This window comes from Dipodomys spectabilis, unplaced genomic scaffold (genome assembly GCF_019054845.1).
Source record: "Dipodomys spectabilis isolate Male_0828 unplaced genomic scaffold, ASM1905484v1 ptg000145l, whole genome shotgun sequence".
Taxonomy (NCBI): domain Eukaryota; kingdom Metazoa; phylum Chordata; class Mammalia; order Rodentia; family Heteromyidae; genus Dipodomys; species Dipodomys spectabilis.
This window is the reverse complement of record NW_024870822.1, coordinates 17,488,751-17,510,083: the sequence shown is the minus strand read 5'-3', so window position 1 is coordinate 17,510,083 and position 21,333 is coordinate 17,488,751. Positions and strand designations below refer to the sequence as shown.

The 21,333-nt window shown below is 46.2% G+C and overlaps 1 protein-coding gene across 6 annotated transcripts in view; it reads right to left on the bottom strand.

Annotated features, from left to right (window-relative positions):
• Abcc8 (ATP binding cassette subfamily C member 8) overlaps positions 1-21,333 on the bottom strand; it is a 73,360-nt gene that overhangs the window by 15,049 nt on the left and 36,978 nt on the right. For 2 of the 6 annotated variants that reach the window (XM_042691471.1, XM_042691472.1), the window contains exons 11-23: positions 19,826-19,866; positions 18,571-18,716; positions 16,133-16,238; positions 15,876-15,992; positions 15,482-15,557; positions 14,850-14,955; positions 10,520-10,522; positions 6,901-6,933; positions 5,434-5,469; positions 4,649-4,747; positions 3,672-3,756; positions 2,948-3,028; positions 1,282-1,419 (exon numbers count right to left, since the gene is read on the bottom strand). In XM_042691471.1, the coding sequence (XP_042547405.1) occupies positions 1,282-1,419; positions 2,948-3,028; positions 3,672-3,756; positions 4,649-4,747; positions 5,434-5,469; positions 6,901-6,933; positions 10,520-10,522; positions 14,850-14,955; positions 15,482-15,557; positions 15,876-15,992; positions 16,133-16,238; positions 18,571-18,716; positions 19,826-19,866 (1,067 nt within the window). Of the gene's footprint in view, positions 1-1,281; positions 1,420-2,947; positions 3,029-3,671; positions 3,757-4,648; positions 4,748-5,433; positions 5,473-6,879; positions 6,934-10,519; positions 10,523-14,849; positions 14,956-15,481; positions 15,558-15,875; positions 15,993-16,132; positions 16,239-18,570; positions 18,717-19,825; positions 19,867-21,333 lie in introns of all 6 variants that reach the window. The other 4 variants (XM_042691468.1, XM_042691470.1, XM_042691469.1 and 1 more) reach the window with 3 other exon arrangements.

Below are 21,333 nucleotides of genomic sequence, written 5' to 3'. Positions count from 1 at the left end.
TTCTAGGGGTAGCCTTCTTCATTTACTTCAGTAGGCAGTAGTGGTAACCAACCCTTACCAACACCATTCTCAGTGGTTCAATCTGCAGAGCAATTGAGTTCCTCCTAGTCAAATGGCGGTTACCCACAAGGACTCCACCAGTACTAGTTTTCATCTGCTTAACAGGCTAACTGCAATTACCCTTTGCTCCTGCCGATGGCAGGGCTTGTAGAGTCTTTCAGTACTTGCCAAAGCTCATGTTGGTCTAAATATGTGTGTCTGTGCCCTTTTGGAACCACCCAGACTTTATTTGAAATGCCCAATGGCACTGTCACATAGTCCTCAATTAATTGACCCTTCTCAATCATACTGTGAGGGGATTCAGGGAAGACACCTAGAAACCTTGTTCATGGGCATCTTAGGAAACTAAGCACCCGTGTCTGCCTTCTTTGAATTCAGGATTGTTCTGAATTACCCTGCCAGGGTCAGCACAGAAACTCATAAATAAGCCTTCTGTACCTGTTTGGATAGTTTTAAAAATATGGACTTCCTTTGGTCTTTTTGGTCTTTCTCACAGTGGAGGAGGATTTCAGCACACATGGAAGGAAGAGTTATTTGGGGAGAAATTTGAGGACCATTTGGCATAGGTCTGAAGCTCAGAGAAGATCTCAAGTTTTGGCTTCTATCTCAGGAAATTTTATATAGGAGTAGGCAGGGCTTGGATTTCAAAACTCACATTATCTTCATTGTGGAAACAGAGTGATTGCCAATGACTTAAAAAGTAACCATTTTCTGCTTGTTGAAGAATATGAGAATGTAATTAATGTGAGGTTTCACAAAAGGCATTCTATTGGGAATACTAAAGTTTCCATTACTGCCACTGTTTGTTTCTATTATCTCCTTCTAATCCCATCTTGAATCCAACACTCTCAGGAAGTTAGAGGAGGGGAGACAGCTCTCCCATCCACACATTTCTGAGGCTGAAGGATGAGGCATCAGTTAGGGGAGAAGAGATGTTAGGAACTGAGTGTCTCTGCATTCCCAAGACTAGTGCCAGCCTTGGGTACATGCACAGGGGGACAGGCCATCTGAAGGCCAAGGTGACCTCAAATCCCTGGGTCCTTGGAAATCTCAAACAGCTCTCTGAGCTGTCCAATCTGTACAAAGCCACCCAGGGCTGGTCTCTTCTGCTTTGCTGCCTTTGGCAATTGCTACCAGACACCTGACTGACTCCTTTAAAGATGCCTGATTGCTCACCCCCACTCCAAGCATCTATATTCTGAACCCCTTATGGCTTCTCACCCAGTCTGCATGGGGCAGGTACTGTAGCTTGTGGGTCACGAGGACCACTGTCCTCTTGTCATCTCGGAGAAGTTCAAGGATTCCAGCCTGCATCAAGTGATCACTCAGATGCACATCCAGAGCTGAGAAAGGATCATCCTGTGCAGAGGGGAAAAGGCAGAGGTAGGTGTGGGGGAAGGGGTAACACTGAGCATGAAGAGCTACCAGAGTTACATCAACCATGATCTCAGGACTGATACTGGTTAGCTGTGTAATCTTAGACAACTCATCTGACTTCTCTGAGCTCAGTTGTCTTATCTTAAAATGGGACTACTATCAGTTCTTATTCTCAAACAGATCCAATCATTTTACTTCAGGTCTCCTGAAACTTCAGTGGTTCCCCACCATGTATAAAGCCCAAATTTCCTAGTGCAGCATTCTAGGCCCTCACCAACATGCTTAATCTTCCTCTTGTCTTTCCCAAGTCCCCTCTGTTCTAGATTTCCAAGGAGCAGGCCACTCAAGGTCTTTGTCCAAGCTGTTCCCTCTGTCTGGGGTACTGTTCTGCCTTCTGTCTGCCTACGGAACTCCTACTCACCCAAGAACTAGTCCTGAGCTCACCCTCTTCCTACCTTTCCCTCTTCTTGCCTCTTGGGAAATCCTGTGCAAAGCCAGATTTGAGTTATGATTTAGCTCTGACTGTGAAGACTCCCAAGATCTGGCATCTATTGTTGCCTGTGACTGGTACAGAGTAGGAGCTTAAAAAAGGTTTCTGAAACTCTCCCCACTTTTCCTTAACATGGTTGTTTATCTCAGGCAAGACCCTGAATGATCTAGAACCTCATCTGCTGAGTGCTAACACAGACCATGAACCTTCACTTTTGAAGCATCTTTGGTGAGGAGTGTCATGTGTGTCATGGGAGAGGAAAGAGAATAAAAGCTGGGATCAGAGGCCCAAGGTTCCTTGTTCTAATGCCCTGTCCAAACAGCTTCCTACCTTCCTTCTGTTCAACTGCTTAACTCTCTCCAAGGCTGACTTTCAGGAAGTCATCCATGATTATTCTAGCCCATAAAGCTGTCTCCTGGATACTCTGCACTGCACAGCTCAACTTTGAACTGGTTGTGGCTCCTGTACGTGGGTAAACTCTGTCTTCCTAATCATAATCTACATCTTCAAGTCCAAGGGCTGGGTTTTAGGATTCTTCAATATCAACTAAAGCCTCTAACAAAGACTTTAGCATGAAGTCATGCAGTAGTAGCTAATAAGTATTATCTCATTTTTGACAATTTGTGTTTACCTGGAGTGCTACATGATCAATACAGCGATCAATTAGCAATGTTTGCCCTAAGTGTAGGATGTATTCCATGCATTTGCTATTCTGATAGCTGGTCTGCAGACATGTTGATAAGTTGGAGCTCTCCTTTAAAAAGCTGTCCCTAGCCACAACTTGACTCCCCTCATGGCTATTGTAGATCTCAGGGTCAAGTCTATAGTAGGTCTCTATCCTTGCCTTAGTTTCCCTATCCATAAGAAATACTCTGGAAGGAAAAGTTTACTCAGAGGGAGGGGTGGGGTGGGGAGAGATTGATGGATGGCACACATGTGTACATATGTGTGTAAGCCTCTAGTAGCCAGGGAGGTAGTCAGGAATGAGGATCCAAGGGACAAGCCAGCTCAGGCACTCACCAAGAAGACAACGTTAGTGTGCTGGTAAAGCGCACGGGCCACACTGATTCGTTGTCGCTGACCACCAGACAGGTTAATACCCTATCACCAAAGGGGAGAAATAGATCATGCCACAGCCATTCAGGGATGCTGCCCTACAACACCCTCCCCACCCCCTCCCTTCATCTACTGGATTGTGAGCTCTTTGGGACAAAAGCCTGGATCTATCCATCTCTTAGTCTCCTCCTTGCTTTGTAGAGAGAAGGAACTTATGAATATTTACTGAATTCAACTGGAATTTCCAAGTCTTTGAAGATTCTTCTCATATTGCCAATAGAAGAATTGGGGATTTAAATCACACACAAGGAAAAGGATGGTAGAATTCTGTTTGTAAAAATTAATGAAGGAGGATTCCATCTGGACCAAGAACAGAAACTATACAACCCTTTGGCCTGACCCAGTGTCATGTGGGCTGAGTATACATATGTGTGGTACAAATGAAAGACATATTGCCATCCCTAGGCAGGGAGGGCTTGAAGCTGACCTGGCCCATCAGCTAGGGCTCAAAAAACAACAGGACAACCATCAACAAGGGGTTCACATTGGATCCCATATCAGGCAGCTCTTTAGTCTTCACCCTCCCCCCCTTATTCCCGGTCACTCAGTCTTCTTGAGAAGTACCTCAGGGAACAGTGGTAGTAAGGGTAATGGTGGTGGGTGGAGACCAACGGAGGCTGCTACTAACCCGTTCCCCAATCTGGGTCTGGTCTCCATGGGGCAGGATATCAATGTCTGGTTGCAAAGAGCAGGCTTCGATGACCATCTTGTACCTGGAGAGAGGTAAGGGTGAGGGCACCTGATCATCCTGGTTTGATTGGAACCTCAGCACCTGGGATCATTTGTCTATGGGTAGCTGAACCCTGGTAAATGATGGCTTAAATGGGCCTCCTGCTTGGGCACAAGCAAACACCATGTGAGTTTGAAAACAGCTGAGGTCAGCACCCTCATGCAGACTTGGAGCAAGTTAAATATTTGAAGGATGAAATTGGATGGGAACAAACAGGCTGAGTGAGTGACAAGTCCTTATGCAGTGGGAAAGGCTGCAGTCAGAGCCTATCCTCAGGGCTCTGCCTGGGAAAAATCACTGCTGGCTGATTTAGGCAGAAATGATGATGGCTAGTCAAATATTTGTCTTGCTTGCACTTCTCATTCTCTTCTGAGCAGCCCTTAGCCTGGGCAGGTGCCAGCCAGGCTCCATGGAAGCACCAGAGTGTCTTGGTAACACTCTTCTGAGGCAGCTTTAGCTTTGACACCTTTTTCAGTCACCTAGATAACCTTGGGCAAGTTACCTAACCTTTCGGAGGTGTGGTTCTCTTAGTATTGTTGTGTTAGGGGAAACCATATGGAGGAAGAACCTGGCACAGGGCCTATGCCTGGTCAAAGCTCAGTGGGTGCTGGTTGTGAATGTCCTCACGGGGAGGAGGGGGTGTTGAGCATGGAAAACCAGACTGAGCTTGAGGCAAGACATAGTGATGGACTATCCCATACCCAGTACATTTGGATGCTTTGCAGTTGAGCCACATGGAATTGGCTGAACTCCAGATTAAACACCTGGGTGTGAGTGACTAATGAGGGGCAGGGCAACTGAGGGAGGACTGGGGCCCAGGGAAGGTTGGTAACCCTGAAGAGCCCTGTGTTCCGCCCCAGCCTCTCCTTTGTTACCGTTGTTTGTTGAAGGAACTCTCGAAGGTGATGTTCTCCTCTACAGTGGCATTTAGCAGCCATGGTTTCTGAGAAGCATAGGCCACAGGGCCCCTCTTTCTGGAACAAGCAAGGGAACTGGGAATTAAGGGAGGCATTCTCAGGGGTTCATCTCAGGGACATGGTCAAGCTGATGGCTTAGGTTGGGGCAAGAGAGAGATATTTCCTCCCCCAAATTCATTCTGTTACCTCTTCTTCCCCACTGGCCTGTGGTAGATCTAGGTGGGCAGGCCTCGGCTGACTATGAGAAGGACAGGACCTTGGCCTCCTACCCTACACCCAGTCCTCCCAGCCCGGTGGGCTGCTCTCCTTCCTGCTTCTCTACCTGAAGCAGGGAATAGCCCAATGATCACTCCAAACCAATGATCACTCAACCCCTAATTTCTTCCTCCTTCAGTAGCCCTTGAACACTACTGAATTACAAAGAGAAGAGAAAGACTTTATTTTTAAACTGAGAGCCATGGATATCATATTTTGTGCACCATGGCTTTCAAGCTCTCTTCCCCCACTCCCTCACCCAGGTGAACCATTGTGAAGGGAGTAGCCATGCAAGGAGGCAGCGCCTGAACCTGAGGGAAGCACAAAGGCCCCCCCACCCCCTCTCTGCTTGTTCAGTCACGGGGGTTGGACCTGATGATGTTCCCTAGGGTCACATGAGTCCCATGAGCCCAAAGGCCCTCTGTGTGTGTGTGGGGGGTAGGGGGGGAATGCCTAATCTGGAGGACAAGTACTCCCAGACCGCATACCTGATATCAGAGTCAGCTGCTGTTTCCCGCTCTGGGCTGCTGGTTGGGAGCAAAGACAGGCCTCAGGTGTTGTCCAGTGGACTGCATCTCCTAAAAAGACTTCAGGCTCCCTCAAATTCCACCTGAGTGTGCCTTGATAACCACATTGGTAGCCACAAGTAAAGTCTGGGGGATGGCCATTCTGGAGGTGCTACTACTGCTTAACCTGTATGTGAGGAGCCCCTGGGAGCCTGGTTCAGTAAAGAGGAAGAAGGGGAGGGGGAGTACCATTGGGCAGGGTCTCCCAGTGAGAGGAATATAAGGCTCCTCTGGCCTAGCCTCTGAATCTGGCTCAAATGAGCAGGCTGAAGTCTTAGGCCCAGGGCTGCACATGGGCAGGGCACTCTGGACGCTGGGTGCCACCAGAAGAGCTGAACAGGGCTCCAGGCTCAGACCATGTGGCCTTATCAGAAGGCAGAGGGATCTGAGGGATCTGCCAGGGAGGCCACTTTGGCTGTGGTGCTCTCATGCTCTGACTGCCCAAATGGCTCCATGACAAATAGTCTATCTCTTCATTCTCATCGTACACATACTTGTCACATGCTATGTATGATTTTTGGCTCAAGAAATACTGTCACTACAGCTGAGCCTGTCATCACATTGAGGACAAGGTGGGCGAAAGGGCATGTACAACACTGGAAGGGATGACAATGGTGGTGGAGTGTGACAGCAGGAGACTTAACTGATTTACTCAGGTGATCGGGCCTTCCCAGGCCAGGGTCCTAACTATGTCCTCAGGGAAAGGGAGGGGAGGAGAGAGGAGGGTTGTGAGGTCTCAGCATCTTGTTGATTTGCTTCCTTTGGAATTTTTGGACTTGCACTGAACAAACAGAGCAACGAGACTGACTTATCTCAACATCTAGCTTCCTGTCTTATAGTTATGTTTCTCAGATTATTATTTTTTTCATGATTACTTCTAGAGCCATTTTAGACATAGTTTTCTAATTGCCTGTTTTCTGTCCTTTAAGAAAATCAATTTGGTGTGTTTTGGGATATTCACACAGTTATTCAATCACTACTATCTAGTTCAAGAACATATGCATCATCCTCCCAAAAGAATCCTCTCCCTCACTACATTAGCAGTCATTCCTTCTTCCTCCCTTGAAAGGAGCCTCTGGAAACCCTTAATTGACTTTATGCTTCTGCTTTCCATGAATTTAATATCACAGATATGCTAACACCTGTTTATGTACTATGACCCTTTGATGGGCAAAAAGTATTGTAAAATCTGAATTTTTTTTTCTCCTCTATCAAAACCAAGTTTTGCCTTCGCCGAGGAACACGACTTAACATTCCTACCTCTGAGAGTGTGTCAGTAACACATTTAGCATACTTAGCATTCTCACCCAGAGGCCCCTCACCCCTACCCAGACCCTTCTCTTCCTTGGGACCCACTCCTACCCCAGCCATGAGCCCCCCAGGAGGTACCTGGAATCCTCTCCTGTCTCGCTGTCAGGAAGGCTGTTGGGGCACAAATAGGAAGATCAACAGCAATTACATCTTTCCATCTTACTGAAGCTCTAGGAAGAAGCGTGCCCTACTCCTCCTACCCCTTCCCTTCCTAAAGGTCCCATGTGGCTTCCTTATGGCAGAAGCTACTCTTCTTCATGTCAGCCCACCAACTTCCCCCAGAACCTAGCTGTGCACCCTCCAATTGAACCTCCAGGCTTAGTCAGTCACCCAGGATTGGCTCAGAGCAGCAGCAAGAAACCAAGGTGGTTTCATAGTTAGGAAATCTCTGACCTAAAAATGGAATAGGGTGTGACTGACTTTTTTTTTAATAGAATGCACTGCATGCGATTCAGATCTGGTTTTTTGGTGACTATTTCTCTTATGGATCAATGCACAGATACATGCAACTTTGATGTAAAAATGCATTTCAACACTATAAATTCTAGCAAAAAGTTTTATTGAGAAATAAGGAAGTAAGTGACTTGAATTTTGATAGCGACTTTCTCTGTGCTTGTTAATTTACCCTTGCCCAATGAACATCTCCCATCTTTCCAGAAACAGCCCTCTGCCAGTGACATACACATTTAAGAAAAATCAACTTGCTCTCTTTGTATATAGATCTTATTTTCATATGATTGAGAACAGTTGACATTTACCAAACTTTTATAGGCACTATGGTAAGTACCATAATAGTATTGCTTCTTGTACTTTACAAAATAACCACATGAAGGTTTATTTTGATTGTTCCCACTTTGGCTATAAATAGTGAATTTTAGAGAGGCTCAATAACTTGCCCAAAGTCACACAGCAAGGAGTAGCAGAGTAAATACATTTCCTTCCAAACTTCATGCTTTAAATATTCACACAATGTTTCTTCACTGTGGCTTCCCATCACCGTACCTCTGTCAGGAAACTTAGGATGGGTCAACATAGGGATGGACATTAAAACTGTCGTCCTGCTCAGGTAGGGGGCAAAAATGATGAGTGATGGGGACAGCCATGAGGGATGTATAATAGAATTACCAGTCTCCTCCATTCCGTTTCTCTGAGGTTGGTAGGCTCTTTCCAATCTCTTAACCCAAACTAACATGAATTCTCTAACCACTAGATTGCTGTAATTCACAATTTGCAGACAAGCTTTGCTAATGGGAGGCAGATTAAGAAAACCAAAGCTGACAAATTCCAGCTCTGTGGCCACATCCTAGATAAGCTTATCTCTGGAGTCCTGCTTTAACTGCTTCCAGAGTAGCAAAAGCTGCTGTTAATGCATCTGTAGACTCCCTGGGGACCCAGCACGCCAGTGCTCCCAGCCCTGACTCAGTGTGCATCATTGTCCTGGCTGCTCAATTAGCCCTCATAATGGACTACCTAACTCTCCAATCAACTCCTCAGTTGTCTTCAGGGATTTTAAGGCAGGAAGGGCATCTTTTTCAGCTTCCACAGTGCTTACCACATGATAGATCTGTAATAAATGGAGCTTGCTAATGGATATATTAATTATTTGGGAAAAAGAGAGGGCGGGTATAGTATTCACTGTGGGCCCTTTCTCATGCATGACGCAACGCTGTTTTCAGATACCATCTCATCCTTCAGCCCCATACATCCTATCTCCATTCTACAGATGAGGAGATGGACTCAGAGTCTGCAGAGCAGGCTCAGAGAAAGGAGGAGGGGAAGGGCTGCAGCGTACATCTGGGTTCGACTACTCTAGGATAGCTCCTTCGGGTCCTTCCAAGGCTTGTGTGTGTCTGTTTTAATGCAAAGAAATAAAGAGAAAGAATGCCTAGCACTCAGGAGGTTGAGGCAGGAGGAAGAGGAGAACAAGTTCAAGACCAGCCTGGGCTACATAGTGAGATCCCGTTTCAAAATTTAAAATTAAAAAGAAGTTAAGAATGATACATCTGGCAGGTGCAAGGGACTTACATGTGTGTTGTGGGCATCCAGTTTCTCCTCTGCATTTTGGGGAACCCACATTCTCTCCAGTTAGCCAAAGGTGCTACATGGAATCAACACAGAACCTTCCTGTCCTACCCAGGGTTCACAGTCTTGGTGAATCAGGGGAAAGTCAGAGAGTTGTAAGGGTTAAAAGAAAAGTAGAAGGAACAAAGTATTGAAGAAAATTTGGGGAAAAGTTCATGAAAACATGTATACAAATACATAGAGAAAAGATAGGAGGCTTCAGGGTATTAAGTGCTTTAAAAAATCCTCTTTATACTTGTGTTACTTCTCTAATTTAATGTGCATTGTTGTAGAATCAGAGAAAAATGCAATTTTAAAATCATATGGAAGAGGAAAAGTTCCTAGCATGGCAGAGCTGAGCTGAAGCATGAAGGTGAGGAAGGACAGGGCAGTGGAGAAAGAGAGAGGGAAATGTCCAGTGAAAGAGGATGCAACATATAGAGGCAGACAGAGTGAAGAAGTAGGCAGATTGAATCCAGAGGCTTTCCTGCTAACTGGCTGAGAAACCCAAGACAAGCCCTTTTTTCTAAGAGAAGCCTCCATTTCCTTCTCTATCAGATGGGAGTGGAGATATAGCCTTACTGAGAATATGTTGTAAATACAGCATGTAGGTGGTTGGAGGGAAGGATGTGAGGTTGGAGAACTGAGAGACACTGTCTTTGAAGCTCATTGCTGAAGTCTTCCAAGTGGCCCCAACACTCAGTTAAGACCTATGTCATACATAAAAGGCAAGATGGGTAAACTGAGGTGGGAAGAGTTAGGATTTGAAGGCCTCTGCACTCCACATGTTCTGCTTCTGGCAGGCCCTTGGCTGTTCTGAAACACTGCTTTCGCCCACAGTACTTAGTTCAGTTAATGTCATCAGGTCCCACATAGTTGAGAAAAATACTTTTCATGTCCAGAGTAAGAAACTGAGCCCCAGAGAAGCGAAGAAACCTGCCCAAGTTTATAGATCTAGAGAGTGGCAGAGTCAGGGCTTTAACCAGAAGAATCTGTTTTCCAAGTTAGGCTACTCAGCTCCATTTCTCGTGCCACACCACCTCTTCCAGGAAACCAGGGGTACTTAAGCCCCTGACTTCTCCATCCTAAAAGCTCCAGAGCCTCTTGGGCAAATCAGACCTCGCAGCAGTGCTGAAAAGGACATTTAAAAAAAAAAATCACCTCTTGGGGAATAAGGGGCCTTGGCAGACACACTTCACACCAACCACAACCAGGCAACAGGCTCTGAGGCAGGCCCAGGGCAGAGGACTCAGGCCCCCTGAGTCAGCAGACATTGGTAATAGTTAGGAGAGTTAGCAGGTAGAAGGGGCAGGGCCAGTAGAGAGCCTTAGGAAATCCGAAGATTTTCAGTTCCTTGTGGGAGTGGGGACCCTCCCTTCTAAAGCTTTTCTTTCTTTCTCCCCCCTCCCACCTTTTCTTTTTTGGTCTATCATGGGGCTTGAACTCTTGGGCCTGTGCCCTGTCCCTGAGCTCTTCAGCTCAAGGCTAGTGCTCTACCACTTTGAGCCACAGCGCCACTTCTGATTTTTTGGTGGCAAATTGGTGATGAGTCTCAACCAACTTTCTTGCTTAGGTTGAGTAGCTATGATTACAGGTGTGGGCCATCAGGTTAGGCTTCTAAAGCTTTTCTAAGGACCTGCTTCTTGCTGGTCCCCAATGGGGGCACTTAAAATCATCCTGCTTTCAATATTCATGGCCCTATTCTTTATTTCCTGGAAGAAACTCCATCTGCATATATCTGCTAAAATTGACCTTTCACTAACATGTTTTCTTTTTAAGGATTACAAAAGGAGTTTGTAAATTCCCATGTTGGCAGTTTATTGAAGCAGCCAGCCAGCCAGGGTTATGACTTGTTAAATTGAATGCTTGGGAGCCAAAAGGCTGAGACCCAGAGTCAGGATGCTGACATGCAGAGTCTGTTCAGGGATACTGTAGTAGTTCTCCAGGGTGCTGTGCAAGATCTCAGCGAATGGGGTTCCATCTGCCCCTGTCTACCTAGGACTCCCTATGCCAGAGACCAGGTATTTCCCTATGTAGCCTACACAGAGCAGTTCACAAAAATATATATTGTGTACTAGACCCCTGGGGTGTAACAGAGCTTCAAGGAATCTAGTGGCCTGGGGGAAGGATAGATTAGCAAATAATTGCAATGCAGTAAGACACATACACTAATAGAATTTGCTCATTCAAGTATTGATGGAGCTGAGTGCTGGTGGCTGACACCTGTAATCCTAGCTGTCACTGGGGAGCTTTCCATTGTCTCTCTTGAGATATAGGCTGAAATATGATTAAATAACAGCAGGGAATTTTGTTCTTGGCAAAGATGTACACTGCTAAATAATAATGTTTATAATAATATTTACAGGGCACTTTCTTCATGTTAGGTTAATCCTCATATCAGCCCTACAAGTTAGCCCTACAAGTTAAAAGGAGAAACTGGCACATAAAGCTTATGGAATTTTCCAAAGCATGGAGAACAAATGGGAGCCCAGGGAACTTGGCTCCAGAGCATTTGTCCTCTCTGCTCAGCCATACTTAGTTCATTTGGTCCCTGGAGGAATAAATGAACAGTTGTACCAATAAACTAAGCCCTGTCTCCCCAGAGCATTCTTGGCTGTGCTTCCTAATCTCCCAACTTCCTGCTTTGTGACTTTTGGAACTCTTTCTGACTGTCTGGTTGCCGAGGGCTTGGCCCTGGTAGGGACAAAAACCAAACCATGCCACTGGGCATGGTTTGGCATTGTCCTCACCTCTGGCTTCAGGTTCACAGAATGTCAGGAGGGGCTACCAGATCAAAAGTTATTTTGTTCTTGGCTCACTTTGCAAGTATACCATCTCTCTGCTGACCAAAGGCCCAATACCCAAGGCATGGAGCTTCTCCTAGTAATGGAAGGACATACAACCTATCCCCCACTCACAGGACAGCGGGTTCATATAAGGATGTGAGTCTACCCAGGACTTCATGGGACCAACAACAGAAGGCAAATGAATCATGTTTGCTTAGATTCCTTTTCTCAGCCAGGGCAATAAGCTCATAGCTGACTCTTTTCCTCCAGCCTCTTATTCATATTCATTCTCTCTCTCCCTCTCCTTCCCTGCCCTATTCCTCTCTCATTTTCTCCAGCCTTTGGGCTAAATCTCAATTTCCATTTCTAATAAAAATCAAATTTACATTTGCAGTCTGGTCTTTAGCACTCTACCCACACCCCAGAACTCCAGGCACATAGAACCATCCTCTTAAATAGCAGCAAATCTTTGTCCATTTGCTTACCTGGATTACTTGCCTCTTCCACTTCTGCCTTTTCTTTTCTTTCCCTTCCTTCCTCCTGTCACTCCTTCCCTCCCCACTTCTTTCCTTTTTACTTTTGTGCCAGTACTGGGGCTTGAACTCAGGGCCTTGTGCTTTTGCTTGGCCTTTTCTTCTCAAGGATGACATTCTACCATTGGAACTACACTTCCACTTTCAGCTTTTTGGTGGCTATTTGGTGATAAGAGTTTCATGGATTTGTCTGCCTGGGATGCCTTTGAACTGTGATCCTTAGATATCAGCTTCCTGAATAGCTAACCATCCCTGCCTTTTCCATTGGATGAGCCCACACTTGTCTCCAAGGCTTGCATATCACATCTACGGTGGGTCTTTTCTAGTCAACTACAGAAATCATTGTTATTCCTTTGAACTCTAGCATCACACTGATCTTTTTTCCTCTCCATTCAAACCAAAGGCTACACCTTAACCATCCTTGCATTCCTGTTATTTATGTACAGGGCCTGTCACACAGCAAGTGCTCAGTCCATGATGAGTGAGTGAATACATCATTGTGGGAAAATAGGAGCACAAACTAAGTCTATAACAAGTACTCACAACTTCTTAGGTTGGCTAAAAGGATGTCCCCACTGGGCCTGGGCAAGAGTTGGCCTGTTTAGAGCAAGGAGCATTTTAGGGCAATAAATCTGGGCACTACAGTCTCCAAACCCAGTCTTGAACAGAGATAGGAGCTGGATGGGAACTGAGTTGCCTTGATGAGGAGCATAAGTGTTGATGACACAGCCTTGAAAGCTCGGCTGAAGAAACAAGTACATGTATCACAGCACAGAGCTTGCTGGCCTTTGGACTAATGGTTGGGAGAATAGTTATTCCTTCACAATGCTCATGTACCCTTCTCTCAGTTCATAGTGGAAGCTCAAGTGCTGGAGTCCAGCTATAAATCCCACTTCTGCCACTTGAGTGAGGTACCATTTTCTTCAGCTTACTTTCCTCCTCTGTGAATAACAATTGTTCCTGTCTCATAGGGTGTGGCAAAGACTGTGGCAATGCAGTACCTGGCAAAGAGACTGGCACATGAGAAGTGGCCTGTGTTAGCTTCCTGAAGAAGTCCCTTGCATCTCCTGGGGGTGGGGGGGCGGAAGGCCTACTACACAGAGAATGGAAGCAGTAAGACCTTGAGGATGGGCATATCTTGGGGGACATGTGTGGCTGAACTAGCAAGGTTGAGTCCATGGAAAGCCACTTGCCATCTCTTCTGGCCAGAAGTGCTATGCTTCTGTGAGGATACGTGAAAGAAGAAGGAGGAAGGAGACAAGGATCAGGGACATGTTGGTATTCAGACATTGGGCCCAAGATTTTTGCCTTAGCTCATTTCTTTTTCTTTTCTTTTCTTTTCTTTTTTTTTTTTTTACATTTTTTTAAATTGTGAGAATACCATACAGAGGGTTACAATTACATGGGCAAAATAACGAGTACATTTCTTATCAAGCATTGTTGCCTCCCTGTTGTTTCCCCTTCCCATCCCCCATACACCTTAGCTCATTTCTGTACTTAAGCTGATGAATAATTGACATCTAGATAATTTTACCCTAAAAATGACTAGCAGAGAAAACCTGTCCCTTTGAGGAACTGGCAGCAATCCTATTCCTGGGTGAGAGTAAAAACCCCAGCAGGATGCTTGAGCTGTCTTACCCTTGGAAAAGTCAGGCTTTGTGAGGACTGCTGAACACCTTTATACCCTCTTCATTTCAAGGCTCTTTAAAAAAGATACAGATACTAGTAGCTCATGTCTGTAATCCTTGCTCTTTAGGAGTAGAGATCTATGGACCAAAGTTTGAAGCCAGCCTGAAACAGAAAAGTCCAAGAGACTTTTATGTCTTCAATTAACCAGCAAAAAGCTGGAAGTGGAGGTGTGGCTCAAGTGGTAAAGTGCCAGCCTTGACTGAAAAAGCCAGTGAGAGGCCCCAACTTGAGGCTCCAGCACTGGCATATGCGCGCGCGTGCACGCACACGTACACACGCGCACACACACACACACACACACACACTCACACACACAACCACAGCCACATTATATGCATCTTTTTATCAACCAACTTCAGTGCTATGTAGAAGAAGGTGATTATAAATAATAGATTCATGATGGACTCAGCCTGAGGTTTTCTCTCTTTAATTAAGGTAGTGATCTTTACCTCTCTCCACTATTGGTCTGTGTTAGCTCTTGGTTTTCACATACCCACTGGATGGTCTGTGTCAACTTTGCTCATAACCAAGCCAGAAACCAATGGTGCATTACAAGTTCCCACACTGGAAGTGTAGCTAGCTGAGTGAACATGGGACCTAGGGTCAAACAGAACTGAGTTTGGATTCCAGGTCTGTCACTTAGTAGCTATGTGAATTGGAGCAATTAATTTAACCCTCATTCATACAACATGGCCTAGTAACAGTACTTATCTTTTTCATTATCACAATGATTAAATGAAATGATACATGCAAAAGACTTGGCAAAAAACTGTATTATATCACCTAGTGAGAAATATGTGATATAAATACTAATGATGATGATAAGAATATCTAGCATTTACCGAGTACTGACTAAACGCACAGTGGGAAGTCAGTAAATGCACAATGCATCCTCCACAGACAGAACAGTTGTTGAGAGGGCACCCTACTAATTGGGACTGGAGAATAGACTTGCTACCTGTTCCAGAAGACAGCCCCTGAGATCTTCTGCATCTCTCCCAGTGTGGCAAGGAGGAGTGAGGACTTGCCACAGCCTACCTGCCCCACAATCATGGTCAGCTGACCTGCAAGGAGAGAGGGTAGGAGATGGGAAAGGAGCTGGGGAGAATCTGACTAACCAACCATAACCCAGAAGAACAGTCAGACAAAATATATCCAACTCTGAGGACATTTTCTTTTCTCCTACTTGGAAGCACTGAGAAGTCCTCTCCTGCCTTTGAGTCTTTCCTTCCCGAAACTGACAGCATCCTCTTGTTTCTCTTCCTTCACTCTGATGCCCTCTTCCTTGCTTCTTTCTTACATGATCCCCAGTGTGATCCCCACCTCATCCACATGACATCGTTGGCTATTCAAGTTGATCTTTTTCTGAATTGATCATTGTAATAGTCGGTGGTGGCCTCAAGGTTCTGCTGTCCCACCCTATCCTTGCTGCTACACAGGTAGAGGCCTTGAAGATACAGCTTATGCTTCTCTAAATGTTTAGATCTCACAGGGCCCCACCACAAGTGAGTAGGAGCAGGCACTTAGGAAATACCGACTTTGCTTTTTCTCTCTCTGGGGAGGGGTATATGCTGGGACAAGGGGTCATACCTCGAGGGATACGGATGGTGATGTTGGACAGTGTGGGGATTCCATCAGGGGTCCAGGTGAAGAAGCCTCCGATGATCTTCATGGGCCACACCCCATGTCACACAGGAGGACAGAGAGGAGGGGGGTTCTCACCGTGAATGGTCTTGAGCTTTCCATCCTTTATGAAAGCCTCCCCCTTACTTTGATTCCACCCCTTGGGACACTGGGGACTGGCTCCTACCCAAGGCACTGCCCAAGAGGAAGGCAGGGGTCCCCCTGCTGGGTGGAGATGAAAACAGTGTTCTTAGAGACAGGCAAGGTGACCTCTGTGCAGAAGACTCAGGACTCTGGCCTCTCCTGTGCTAAACTTCTCTGGGAATTGGTGCTGGTGGCAGGTATAAGGTCAGGGACTCACCTGGACACAGCAATTGTCAGCATCCCCATCTGCACTGGGGGCCAGCCTCTGTAGTGGACCCATGAGGTCCCGATTATCCTCCCGGGTTGGACGCTTGCGGTTTACAACCTTGAGGGGCTACGGAGGGTAAGGAGGTAAGAGTCCATTGGAACTCCTTTTTTGGACTGAGTGGGGGTGGAGGCATAAAGCAGCAGGGCATGTTGCTTTAGGCCTTAGAGAAACATGCCAGGAGTAGCTAGGGCAGGCTAGGAACTCACCACAGCCTGGTACTTGCTGGCTTGACCTTGGGGTGCTGGCTCACGGGGAGCGCACTGCTCCTCACGAATCTCTGCACTGGACAGGAATTCACTTAGCTTTTGCACACTGCGATGGAAACACAGCGATTCCCCTCACCCCTGCCAGAGGCGGGGGGGGGGAGAAGAGGAAGACGTGGTTTGAGCGTGCAGCTCTGAGAAAATGCCTGGTCTACAGGTAGCTCCCACAAAGCCCACAGTGGAGGGGAACAAACAACTTGTCACCCTCTTGAGAGTGGAAAACAAATTACCAGTGCTTTTCTTAGCTGGAGTAGGCTAGAGTCTAGACTAGGGATGTCTTTGGTTAGTTTTTGGGTTAGTTTAGTCGTAAAAGTAGTTCGTCTGGATTATTGAGCTAAATGATGATTAGGGTTGGTGTCTATTAGTTAGTATCAGGGTTAAGGTTGGTTGGTGTCAAGATTAATTAGGATTAAAACTTGATTATTAACAAAACTAGTATTTTGCGAATATGTACTCCATGTTAGATGCTGTGTTAATTGCTTTAGAAGCATTATAGAACCAAATCCCCATAATAAGCTGTGGGGTCAGATGTTTTTTCTCTCATCCCATGTAGAGGTGGCTATTTTCACCTCTCCCCCAGAAAAGTTGTTAGGAGGCAGCACCTGGAGCTTCGCATTTAGGTTCACTCTCACCCATCCTTGGCTGTGGAAGCTGTCTCAGGAAGCTCAAGAATTGTTTCTATCCCCTCTTTCTTTCTGCTAAGTGTCCAACAGGCCTAAAGCCAGACATACATCCTAAATTAATAGACTGGGCTGAAAAGGAGCTCCTACGACTCTTCCGCTCTGGGCACCTGTCCTCTGAGGGGCAGACCCCTAGGCTCTGCCTCCTTGCCTTTCTGTCTCCTCCTATATTATAAGAGTGAGCAAGGGGAAAGGGTGGAGCCAGCCTTTATTTCAGGTATGTCTTCCTTTCCATCTTTAGACAAGAGTTTGAGCTCCCTCAGGCCTCAGCTACTCTGATGTTGTATTTCTAGAAAGAGTAGGTTTTGAGAATGTGCTACTTCCAGATTACTGACATAGATTTCTAACAGGTGCAGCATCGTTGCACCTGGGAAGTCTACAAAAATTATAGGGCTTCTGGGAAGGTGGCCCAGTGGTAGAGCACTTGCCTTGCATGCATGAGGCCCTGGGTTTGATTCCTCAGTACCACATAAGCAAAAACAAAAAAGCTAGAAGTGGCACTGTGGCTCAAGTGGTAGAGTGCTAGCCTTGACCTAAAGAGCTGAGGGACAGCACCCAGGCCCAGAGTTCAGGCCCCATGACCAGACCCCCCCCCCAAAAAAAAAAGTATAGGGCTGGAATGAGGGTGGTGGGGGAAGGATGCACATCAGAAATCTCAATGTTATGGCTGATAAACTGAGGCAGTATAGTCAAGGATATATGAGCCAGTCTCTTTTCAGAAAGTCACTGCCTGGTCAAATACTCCTTGGATATAATTTCATTACATTAGGCCTGCTTTGTTTTGTTGTTGTTGTTTTGGGGTTTTTTTTGGTGGTGGTGGTCCTGGAGTTTAAACTCAGGGCTTCCTGCCTGTTAAGCAGAGGCTCCTGCACTCAAGCCAGGCCACTAGCTCTGCTTCTGTCTTTGAATCCTAGAATTCTGTGTTTGAAAGCTAGAGCTGGGCTCAGACTCCCATCCACAACTTTATTCTAGTAACTATTCCTTCTTGTCAGCTGTCCAGGACCTGCCAGAAGAAAATGGGATATTTACTGAAGGCTCAAGACATTTGCTATGTCTAGGTAAGGACATGACCAGCTCTTTCAACGTAGGACAAATTCTTGCTTTCAAGATTTCCAAGGTCCTTGGAAATCTTCCTACTCCAGGTAATAAAGGCTTCCCAGAAGAGGCTCTGCCTCTGCAATCAGATTTCCATTCTCAAAAGGGTGACACCTCTGGGAGACTGTCAACATTACCTCTAGGCTCTAGAACCCAGAGCTGTGGACCAACAGAGAGTAACTCAGGGGTTGGAGAGAAAGCTGCTGCACTAGCAGGGCTGGGAAGGCTCTGGGGCCATGGAAAGAAAAGCAGTTGCTTAACCTGGGGAGAACAGACATTCAGTAGGCAGCTAGAAGATGCTTATTCTGAGTGAGCTCTGAAAAGTAAAACTAGGGTCCCTGGGTGGAATTTATGAAGATACGAATTTCAGCTCATTATTTTATCTTAATATATTTATTTTGTCTTGGAGGTGATAGTGTTCTTCCCTAGAGATTTTGTGCTGGAGACTTTGAATGGTCTGTGTCCCAGACATGACCAGCTTCAGGGGGACTCAGAGCAATGGGGAGGTGTGTACAAACAGCTGTAGTCCCAGTGATTGCTAGAGCCAGTCCTGGGGCTGACCCATGAGCTGCCTGTCCAGTGCCCTTGTCCAGACCCTCCTCTCACCTCACTAGAGCTTTGACTGTGGACCGGACCACACTGGACAGCAGGAAGAGCGGTGTGACCAGGATATGAAAGAGGGAGAGGGAAGCAAAGGCCACGGAGGGTGAGAAGTCAGACTCTTTGAAGAAGCTGACATGGCCCACGAAGGTCTGTGGATAGAGGCACAAGTGAGATTAAGGTGTCTCAGGGGCTATTTCCTTCCCACACTGGAAACAGCCCTGGGAATAGAGTCTGAGTGCTGGTAGGGAAGGTCACATCATGGGGCTTTCTGATTAGAGATATCTATTTATTCTCTGTCATCTCCTTGAAATGTCTCCTGGAAGCTCAGGACTTCTGCTGGGGCAGGGCTGGTTCCCTCCAGGTTCTGCCAGGCCTGGGGTTAGGTACCCTTCTTAGACTGCATTCTTGAATGCTCATTTTCCCAGTCCTCAGTTGGAAAACATTCAACAGTCATTCCACTTCCTCCCTGTGCCTATCTAAGGCTACCTGTCTGGCTCTGCAGTCTGTTACCCACAGTTCCCCAAATGCTAGACCAGGATTCAGCTCCATAAATCACATTGAAAGCGAATTCCCAAGCATGTTTGACAGGCTGTGAACTTCACACAGCTCAGAGACATAGGCCCCAGGGGAAATAAGTATATCTTTTTAAAGAACTGTATCCCTCATAGCAGGCAGTGAGTGACAGGAGGCTGGGTCTGGGTCTTCTTACCTTCCCCCATAGCTGAGCTCACCACCCAGCTTTGGTCAAAATCAGTTAAAAAACAAACCCAACAAAAATGCATCGTGATATTTTATGACATGGGGAGCTATGTGTGGCTTATTCTTAAATTAAAAAAAAAGCAGGTTACACAACTGCATGTGCAACACAAGCCTATTTTTGTAGAAATGACATATCCTAGGCCTTAAAAATAAAGATGGGAAAGAAACACCCTGAAGATGTTACGAAGTGAGATTACAGTGCCTTCTTTTTCTGAATTTCCCATTCGTTTCATAATACACATGTTTCATTGTTAGCATGAAAAAAAATCAATAGCTCTTTTCAAGAGACAATGTTGATTTTCTAGATACTAAACCTGAGGTCACCCAAGCCCTGAGGGAGAGAGGCTGTACACATGGATGGGGAGGGATGAACTCCCTTGTTCCTCTCATGCCCTACTGGGCCCATCTTCTGAGGTCCCTGTACAGAAGAGCTGAACCTAAATAGTTCTCCTATATATGTCTCCCTTTTCTCAAAGAAAGTAGAGAAAGGTTCACTTACAATGAGGACTGCAGCAATGGGGATGGCTGTGTTCATGAAAACTGTAGAGGAAGCACAAGGAAGAGTTAGTGTGGGGGAGGAGTGAACTTCGAACAGGAAAATGCCTAAGATGGCCCCCAGTAGTGTGGACCAGGGGAATCCTTCCTCTAATTTAGGAAGTAGAGGTGGATGTAGTACTTTAGCTGTCGGGCTCCTCTAGCCCTATTTTCCCTCAGGGCTCCTGTTCCACCCACATAGCTGACCTGTCTCAGAGACTAAAGCCTTTAAATAAAGGCATAACTGCTCTTATTCTGCTCCCTCTGGATGGAGTAATGAAGCCTTGTGGGAAAGTGGTTAGAAAAGGACTGGAGTGTTGGTTGCCAGGGCCAACTGTGAGGTCAGCAGCATGTGTTTCTGGAGGCACCAAGCTGCTGCTCCTTCCTCTGCCTTTGCCCCTGTATGTACCCAAGTATGTTGTCTATGAGCTTCTCAGTCTCCTGCTTCTTGCAGTGTTTCAAACTCACTCACACTTAAGTAGGAGCGACTCAGGGTACCGTAAAGTGATGTCTTCCTTAGAGCTCCTAGTGTCTGTTTGGATGGCACAGCTGGTTTGCTGCAACAATGGCCCCTCCTTATGCTGTTAGCCGAAGTGCCTCAGATCTTTCATAAGAACTCCAGAGAGCAAACAGAGCTGGACTTAAAGTCATAGAAGGCCAGGATCTTATAAGTTATATGTCCTTGGACACATCATTTCCCTTCCCTGTTCCTCAGTTTCCTCACTGAGTTTTGTAAACTTTTAGTGACTTGTTCTTAGACCCAGGCTCTTCCTCAAGGTCAGAGGAGATAATGTAGGTGACAGCCTCTATGAGCCCTGAGTACTGTCTGAATATTGTACTTCATAAATTACTAGTGTGACCAGCCCCCCAAGTCACCTCTCCTTGCTTGGCCCAAGGTGTAAGATGCCCATGAGAGCCCTGATCTAGGCCTGTAGTTTCAGAGAGCAGCCTGGAGTAAGAGATGACTGTTCATGGCTGCCACCTTCCCATTTTACCTTACTCTCTTCTATCCTCTGTTTCCATCTAGCCTGTTTCTGCAATTAACTGTCTTGTAACACCAGGAGCCAATAGCCAGAGGCCAAGGACTCAGCCTGTGCACATGATCCTTGGCTAATGAATGGTGACATCTTCAAAGCTCTATGGTCAACTCCATTCCAAGAAAATGATTGGCTGTTCCCTTGTTACAAGAACCCCACACCAGCTAGAACCTTCAAACTACACTTGGAGATGTGGTCCCAGCTTCGGGGAAACCTAACTGAGTAGAAGGTCAGGCCATGACCTTAGGGGGCTCTAAGTCAGAGGAAGGAGATAGGAACAATGCTCTCAGCAAGTTCCTTATATGAAGAGGAGAAGAGGATACACTCCTGGAATTTCCAAGCAGATAGGATACCTACTGAATTTGGACAATTGTTTTTGGGGTCCGGTCGTGGGCCTGAACTCTGGGCCTGGGCCCTGTCCCTCAGCTCTTCAGCT